Below are 9,066 nucleotides of genomic sequence, written 5' to 3'. Positions count from 1 at the left end.
GAAGTTGTTTACCATGAATGAAAATTGTTGAAGACAAAATTTAATTCAATAAATTTGTCCCTCTCTAATAGCTTAAGTTTTCAGATGAGGTAAGTAGTTCAATATGGTATTAAAATGAGAAAAAGGTCCTAACTTCAGTCTTTGTGACCCTCATTAAGAAATTTGTGCACACATGAGGCCCTAATATAAATCCAAGGACGCATGAGGGGGCGTGTTGAAAACAAACTTTTAATAAATGAATTTGTTTCCCTTCTAAGAGATTAAGCTTCTACATGAAGTGGTTCAACACAAATTTCTTTTGTTGGGAGTATAATGTTGTCGTTTATATTAAATATGAGAACCGAATATTTCTTACCTTCAAAATATTATCTAGAATTGATTATGGAAGTTTTAGCCAAGATTAACCTAGTTCTCATGCGGGTTGCTAGTCAAGCCTTATAAACTGCTACTTGTATGGTGCAATGCATTATAGGTAGACCTTTGAAGTTTTACAATCGAGTTATAAAGGTGCATATGTTTCTTGTTTGGACAGACTCTTGAGGATAATTCAGAAAGTCTTGGATATGCTTCCAACATTAAAAAATCACCATATTCAATCTATGAAAAATCACATTACTACTAGATAGGAAATATTCTTATTTATCTTCAGCATGGAAGTTAATAATTTATATGTCCTGAAATTGCAGTAACGTCTATTTCCTTTGTATTCACAGTTAACTTCTTGTATCATGAACAGGTTAATGACAATCATATCTGTTTTTCTTGGACGAACTTTTCACTTTGTTGATGGTATCCTCCCATTCAGGTTATATATGTTTTAGAAGCTAAATCAAGTTGAGGTTATATTATCAAATTGGTAGCTGATTTTTATTTTCTGCATTATTATTAACTCAGGAAACCAGTAAAAACTTCAGCATTGTAATTTCTTCTGCTAGGACTATTTGAAATATGATATTCTGGAAGAAAAGGGAACTATATACAATATTGCTAAAACTCCACATCAGATGCTTCGATATTACACTTTTCTTCACTCCAATTCTAAAATAGAAAAAAATGGCTGAAAGGTTAAACCGAATATTTGTGGGACATGAGGTCCATGGAAGTAAAAAACTACGAAATTATTCTGTATCGTGTATCCAAAGAGATGCTATATTTTTTGACCTGTTCAGTAATAATTTTTTAATACCAGCACGCTTCACCTGTATGACTTCTGGAATTAAATGAATTATTTTACCTTGCATTTTCTGCCAGTCTTTATGTGGGGCAGATGGTAATGAATAACTAATTTTTATTTTTATTTTTTTTGCTTATATAAATGATTACCAGCAGAATCCATCAATTTTTTTTAGCATATTCTTTCGAAATATATCCTTGTCAAGCCTTGAAGTAAATGTGCATATCAGACTTCCAACTTTTCGTGGTTTCATGAATGCAGGTTTGGTGGTGCTGATTTACCCGTTGATGATCTTGCTGCAGTTTGTCTTCTGGTAATCCTGGGATTTGAAACCTTCGCTAGAATAGAACGGACACTAACTTCATGGACCATTTGACATTTTGTACAAGACCTCAAGAACAGAAAAAAAAAAACAAAAAAATAAACAAAAAACAAAAAAATAAACAAAAAACTAAAAACAAAAAAAAACTCAATTTTGTTGAAATTGACTGGCATGGATATTTTGACGGATCACAGGTATATTTTGGTATTTCATCCTTGATTGAAGCCTCTTCTGGCGATGGCCTAAAAGCAGGAGAAGAACAAAAGGAGGTGAATCTTCTGCTAATTAATGACAAAATCTAGTTGAGACTTCAGCCAAAATCAATCCTGATGATATGTTTTTACACTTTCAAGATGTTACATGAAATAGCAAATTGCGCTCCAAGTTGCATGGTTGTCCTATGGTTATGATACAAGTGGACATTTTACTTTTAATAATTTTTGCATTTACGCAAAAGGGATAAATTTAATTTTATCACCAATAAAGATCCAGTCACGTTTCTGCATCTTTATCTGAGTTTTCAGTGTTATATTAGTCCATTATATACGTATTCAAGTGTGGAACTAAACTTATAATCTTTCTTTCTTTCTTCTTTCTTTGGTAAATGAATTATCACTCAGAGTTCATCCAACTTTTCATGCACTAATAATTTACTGAATTGTTGAATATTCATGAGAATTTGTAGAAGATTCATCGTGTCTTCACAATGCTTAAGTGTTGAATTTTTTTGTAAAAGGCATCTTAGATTCTATTGGAGTATAAAATGTAGGAATAATTCGCTTGTACATTCTTTTGTTTACATTATGGTTGACACTCCATTGACTTTCAAATTGAAATGGGCGGGAAAGTGTGCTTCATTTTAAAATTGTCCACTCATGTTACGACACATCACATAATGTCAAAAATGATGTCAAATAAAGTGTACACGTAGCATGATTGTAAAATGTATTAATTAGAAGCAAGTAGATTATCTAGGTTGATATGTTCAAATATTTATACTGCACGTGGTATTGAGAAGATCAAGCATGCAAATGGTTCTTTAGTGCTTCATTTTAAAATTGTCCACTCATGTTACGACACATCACATAATGTCAAAAATGATGTCAAATAAAGTGTACACGTAGCATGATTGTAAAATGTATTTATTAAATATTTAGAATTTCTCATAGTTTTGTGCATCAACTAGTTGAGAAATCTATATCTTTCAGGACAATCGAAGTTTGCATGTCAAGAACAAAAACGTTACTGCTTGTATTTTTACAGTCACAACATTATACTCATTTACGATGCAATAAAAATCTTGGTTGCTTTGTCATTTTGAAGAAAATCTCTTCTAGATTATAATATTACACCATTAGGAATCGTAGAAACTACCATCTAAAAAATACGACTTGAATCATCCTGAACACAAGGCTATGAAATTTAGAAGTAGTAATTTTTCTTCCTACACAATACCATTGAACTTTTGAATTATTCAGTTCTGTCATCGAAATATCAGTGTTTTTAAGTGGACAGAACACTTGTGCTCTTGTTTTAGACAGTGCAAGCTGCATTCTGTATCTAACAGCATTATTGTGATACTCTCTCTTTCAGCACTTGCTGCCGCCTCGTCGCCTCTTGGAGTCATCGCCGGGGCATTAGCTGGTCACGGAGCTGCAACAACGGTAAATTCAAGTTTCAAACTTAAACTTTTAGCTATATCCCATGTATATATCCATAGGACCGTAATTAATGGCAATTCACAAAAATAATTCTAAGCAGTTTTGCAATAGAACACTCTTATTACACATTTAGCTATTGAATCTCTAGTGCAATTGATAGATTTCCATAAATAACAATTCTTCTTATAAGGTCATATATGTATATTTTGCTGATTAATGCCAATTTATATCTGCAGCTCGCTGTTCTAGGAGGTTCTTTTCTGGGAACATACTTATCGGAGAAGGTAGGCTTACTCTGTTTTTATTAATCAATCAACATGGTATACACGTAGATGAACCATTATTCACCCTCTCAACACGATATGCTGTCAATTGATTGCGTCCTTGCGTAATGGCATTTCCTTGATTGGGAAATATTGTCCTCCTGGATGATGTGGCTCGGTGGTCATTATTTATCAGTCGAACAGTTGCAAGTATGCCCTGAAAGACGAAAGTAAACACTCAACATATCCCTAGATGAAGCTCCTCGTTCCATTTTCATACATAACGACTGCCCTTGAGAATCTATCACAACATTAATTCTCAATTTCTCATGAAAACTGATTTTCACTATTCACTAGTATTGATTTTTATGTTTCTACTCATTTTACATGTTGTGATATGGTGAACCTTTTTTCTCTTGAACAGGTTATTGCTTACATTGGTGGCACTCTCTTTCTCGTCTTTGCTGCAGTTACATTGATCGAGATAGTTACTTAGAAACAACAATTTTTTCCCGCCTTCAGCGAGAACCACATTGGATGAATTCGCCTCTATAAATAGGTTAAGAGAACTACAATTGACGACTTGTGTCATTATAGAGTGATTAGAGTCGAGTAGGTTGATGCCTTCAGAATTTTTTGTATGTATTAGAGAACTATTGTTTACCATATTTGCGCTGCACGTTATGTGTTACTATGTTACGATCACGTTAGTATTGTGTACATATGATCATAATAATTGACAATTTGGACCTTTATGGAGATACATAGTATGTAGCGATTGTATAATATATTTTTCATCTAAAGGACAATATGAGGGTATTATTGACTGTAAAGAAAAAATAAGAATAAACAGGAATGTTTTCTACATATTCAAGTGGATAAAACCGAGCTGTCAGAAGAAAAATACCATCTACTTGACCGACCCTCACATGTGAATGGGCCGCACCGATTCCACACGAATAAAAAATGTAAAAAAAAAAAAAAAAAAGCCTCTCCACCCACCTCATTGTGAGTGTATGCCAATTAGAGTGTCAGAATTTTTCTGGCATCTTAGCATGATTATATTCAAATTGCTATTCATAATGATAGTTTATTATTTGATGTATTAATTTGTCACTTGATGCAACGAAATTATAGAAATTAATGACTCGAATAATAAATTATCACATGAAGATGTCACGTGTAAAACAACTAACACGGGAGTGGGCATGGGTTCACAAGAACCCAACTTTTTTTTCAATTTTATATGATTTTGTCTCAATTTTCGAAGTCATTATGAGATATCAAATGAAATCGAAATATTGCATTTTTAATATTATTTCGAAGTGCTTACGGCCTAGTTTTCTACGTTGTTAATGTCACTTGAAACGATCAATCTTTGTAAATGTTACATCTTGTCAAAATAGGTCATTTCAAACTAGTATTTCGAGATTTTTGATAACATGCTAACTATAAAAAAAATTGATGATTGTACGCGAACCGAATCCACAAATCTTCTATGTTATCTTGAAACTCATTTCGAGAACTACATCATAAGCATACCGAATGGTTCAAACAGATATCAAAAATAATAAAAAATGCTTTAAACGTGCTTCTTAAAAAGAGATGCATAACTCGTATTTTTTTTTGAAAATTTTCAATTATTATTATTTTTTGTGATACAAATTTTTAACGTAATTTACATCATTTTATTAAAAAAATTTAGATGGGATATGACATCAAAAATCATTAAAATTTTACATCCAAAAGTCATTTTAGACGGTTTCCATCCATTTTTTCATCAATTGATCTAAAAATTAAGTTTGATCATATATTTTATATTTTAAAAGGGGCAAAAAAGTAATTATTTATTAAAATAAATTTTAGTTAAATAAAAAACAATAAAGAACAAAGTCATTGTTCATCTTGTTTCCCGACCCTATCCTCCACCAATCCCCACCTTCAACTCCAATCATTTGTCCTCATAATCTCTGCAATATCTTCCATTGTGATTTGTTTTCACACATTGTCCCAACAAATTGCATTGAACCTGCATTTCCAATCAAATATCTCAACTTATAGTCCTTTTACCAAAAATCTTCCAAAGGACGAAACTGAGGTATTCATAGAGATTCGATTCGCTATCACAAATTAATTTGAAAATATCTGTGTTTCATTGTATTTTATGAAAAATTGTTTAACAAGGCATACCACGAGGAGGTGGTGTAGTGATATCTTTGGCCTTAGCAACCACAAAATCTTTCTCCTTGTAACTTTCTTTCCTAAAACATGGGAAAGCAACTCATTTCTTCACCCTCCCAAATCAACTCTCGATAAAATAAACACAGATTGGTCCTTTAAACGATGGAGCCTGACAAATAAAACTTGCGAAAAATGTGTGTATTTTCTGTGTGACTTTCAAACCTCAGAATTCTTGAAAAACAAAAATAAATCCTTCAAATGATAGAGGGCTACGAAATTCATGGTTATGGTTGAAGCATTTTTTAGTGAAGAAATTTATCATAGTACTTTGAAGAAAAATGAGGAGTTTTGAATAGGGAGATAGGTTCTTTATTTTGTATTTCTTTTTATTTTTTCCTTTTTCTAATTTAATTTTTAACTTATTTTAATATAGCAAATGAAAAATTACTATTTTACCCATTTAAAAATATTAAAAACATAATCAAAGTCAAATTTCTTAGTTAACTAATAGATATTTGGACGGAAACTGTCCAAAACAGATTTCGTCGCAACGTTTCGAAAGATTTGAGATGATGATTGCAATAAATTAAAGGTTTAGAAAAAGTTTACTAATGTTTTAAAGGTTTGGAATCTCTAGTGCAATTATCCCTTAATTTTATCACAAAAGTTCTGAAAACATCAAATAGCTCTCATGTCATCGCAAAACGATTTTAAATAATTTATCGACATTATATGGTTGTTAAGAAAATACGTATTTAACTTTAAAATTTCTTATCTTACTTTAGCCCTTCTTTGAGCCCCATTCTTTAGCAAAAATGTATTTTTAAACCGTATTTTGATATCATTTCAACCTCACATTTTTAAATAAAATAATATTACACGCAAATTTAAAACTTTTTCTTATTTTTTAACCACAAATTCACATCTTACACTATTCAAAAATGCGTTTTTATGACAAAAATGAGGCTCAAACAAGGGCTTAGCTTAGAACTCGATATATATTGACTTAAATTAGTAGGCAGAAGAATATTATAAAATATGATTCTATTTTAAAAAACTAGACACCTTTAGAATCAGTTATAATATTTTTTGAATTATCCTAGTAATAGATTTACTAAACCACGGTGAGGTAGCCAGTTAGGAATGGCAAAACTCACCAACCTACCCGCTCCGCATTGCTTTGTCGCAAATAGTAAATACTAAATAGAACGGGGATTAAAATGGGGAACATCAACCCCATCATAAATTATTTAATTTTAATATATCATTTTATTTTCAATATAAGTTGTATATAAAACGTCAAAAAAATAAATAATTAAACAAGACGACAAATGGAGATCTCTAATCCCCGCCTCCATCTCATATCTCAAATTTTCAGGACATGCAATGATGGATGGCTACCTACTTATATGAAAGTAATTTAAAATACTATATAAAGAGAAATTACATTTCCTAATCGAGCAACCTACTTTCAAGCGAATTTATAAGCCCTATATATACTTTTTCTTGAAGCTTGGTGTTGATCCCAAAAAGTGTTGCCAACAGATATCGATCCCATCCGCACACACATGGGCGAATGTCCAACACGCTAAGACACGTGGACGGTCTAAAACGAGTGGTTCAAAGGGAGTGGGAGTAGCCCAACGACGCGGGACGGTGACGTTCGAAATCTGATGGGTTGTTCGTGATCCGATTGTACAATAATTACCAACTGGTGTTCGTAAATATATATGTAAATACGTATAAACTCGATTTGTGTATTGCAAGTAAACGAGAGAGAGTTGAGTAAAGTGTAGTTCTTTGTATTGATTCTTGTATTAGCCTTTTGATGTTACACAAGGGAAGTATTTATAGTGGTACATGTGAAATGGGAGTCCTTGGATGAGGTAGCAGGTAGCCTCATCTCTTTGATTTAAACATCTTATCAGACATGAGGTTTGACTTGCTAGCTTGCAGTGCATTTATTGCTTGTGCAGAGCCCCCATACTAGTGACAAGACTTGACCTTTATACTTATGACAAACGTTCCATCAATCATTCGAATAAGATCTTTATGCAGACGATCTCTTGGGAGAAGTGAACATGGAGGACACTCCCTTGTGGTCCGGAGGCTCCTGTATCAGCTTCGGGGTTTCGGCCATTTCACACAATACTTTTGTTTGAGGGCTTCAGCTATCTTCAACTAGTTTCAGCATCATGGCTTTGGTTCATAGGCCTCTGCATGTGGACCTCGGGTACGTCCACAGGCCTTGGTAAAAAGGCGCCTTGGCTAGTGGACTTCGGCTTGAAGGGCTTCAGCCATTGCCCACCTCGGCAATATATGCCACCTCGGTTGGAGTACCACGTAGTTCGCCCTGAGTGGGCCATTAGCCCAAGTGGATTGGCCAAGTATGACAACATGCAACAATAGTCCCCCAATTCTAAGTATGGTCATTCATGTAGTGCGTGGACTTTAATGAAGTAAAAATTGAAAGAATTTTTGAACCCCAAATAATAGTCCCCGAAGTCCAAGTGTAGATATTTATATCAGAGTTGGAATTAGAAATGTGTTGTCGTGGGTGAACGAAGAAGAGACCGAGGTTGTGTTGATGTTGAAGACGAAACTGAGGTGGTTGTAAAATCGAACCTCACTTGTTGGCTGAATGTTGAAGTTGAAGTCAAGGTGGTTAGGAAATTGAACCTGCGAGGCTTGATGGCTGAATATTGAAGAAAAAGTCGAGGTAGTTGGGAAACCGAACCTGCGAGGCTTGGTGGCTGAATGTTGAAGAAGAAGCCGAGGTGGTTGGGAGACCTAACCTTCGAGGCTTGATGGCTGAATGTTGAAGAAAAAGCCGAGGTAGTTGGGGAAACCGAACCTGTGAGACTTGTTGGCTGAATGTTGAAGTTGGAGCCGAGGTGGTTGGGAAACCAAACTTGCGAGGCTTGATAGCTGAATGTTGAAGAAGAAGCCGAGGTTTGGTTGGGAAACCAAACCTGCAAGGCTTGATGGCTGAATGTTGAAGAAAAAGCCGAGGTGGTTGGGAAACCGAACCTGCGAGGCTTGGTGGCTGAATGTTGAAGAAGAAGTCGAGGCAGTTGGGAAACCGAACCTGCGAGGCTTGTCGGCTGAATGTTGAAGAAGAAGCGAGGTTTAATGGTAATGATTGTGCCTCGATAGCTGTGCTAATGATTTGATGTTTTGTGCTTGTTTTCGAAGAAAAGTGACTAAACCGTTACGACTTCCAAGGCGCCTACTGCCGTCAAATTAAAAACACAATTATGATGGCAGCTGGAACTTCTAGAAGCAGACGCGTTGGATGGGGCGCGTGGAAAGCAGGCTTGAATCTGAGGCGTAGGTTTGAAAAATCGTTTAAATTCAACGCCTCGGATTTGATCTACAATGAAGGGCTCAGATTGACTGAGATTCGATCTGACGGCTGAGGTTCATCCTGGACCTCTATAAAAGGTGAGAAAATTCTATTTTTCA

The 9,066-nt window shown here is 34.4% G+C and overlaps 1 protein-coding gene and 1 long non-coding RNA gene across 2 annotated transcripts; both read left to right on the top strand.

The window, feature by feature from the left end:
* Nucleotides 1-6: 6 nt before the first annotated feature.
* Nucleotides 7-2,541, top strand: LOC111384530 (protein PAM71, chloroplastic-like). The gene is made up of 3 exons (XM_023008817.1): nt 7-805; nt 1,436-1,487; nt 1,691-2,541. The coding sequence occupies exons 1-3, from the start codon at nt 729-731 to the stop codon at nt 1,796-1,798; spliced, it is 237 nt and encodes a 78-aa protein (XP_022864585.1). The 5' UTR covers nt 7-728; the 3' UTR covers nt 1,799-2,541.
* A 520-nt stretch (nt 2,542-3,061) lies between these two features.
* LOC111384528 lies at nt 3,062-4,136 on the top strand. Its single transcript, XR_002700924.1, has 3 exons — nt 3,062-3,160; nt 3,394-3,441; nt 3,845-4,136. It is a non-coding gene; the product is annotated as an uncharacterized LOC111384528 (long non-coding RNA).
* Nucleotides 4,137-9,066: the final 4,930 nt, after the last annotated feature.

The sequence above is a fragment of the Olea europaea genome, unplaced genomic scaffold (assembly GCF_002742605.1).
Source record: "Olea europaea var. sylvestris unplaced genomic scaffold, O_europaea_v1 scaffold2932, whole genome shotgun sequence".
Taxonomy (NCBI): Eukaryota; Viridiplantae; Streptophyta; class Magnoliopsida; order Lamiales; family Oleaceae; genus Olea; species Olea europaea.
The sequence above is the reverse complement of the archived record's forward strand: the minus strand, read 5'-3'. Positions and strand labels throughout refer to the sequence as shown.

What these genes read in the sequence shown, in the direction of transcription:
- LOC111384530 (XM_023008817.1), top strand. Translation starts at nt 729, where the DNA reads ATGAACAGGTTAATGACAATCATATCTGTTTTTCTTGGACGAACTTTT. An exon ending in GATGGTATCCTCCCATTCAG is followed by an intron (nt 806 to 1,435) that starts GTTATATATGTT and finishes TCATGAATGCAG; the next exon opens with GTTTGGTGGTGCTGATTTAC. An exon ending in TTGCTGCAGTTTGTCTTCTG is followed by an intron (nt 1,488 to 1,690) that starts GTAATCCTGGGA and finishes GACGGATCACAG; the next exon opens with GTATATTTTGGTATTTCATC.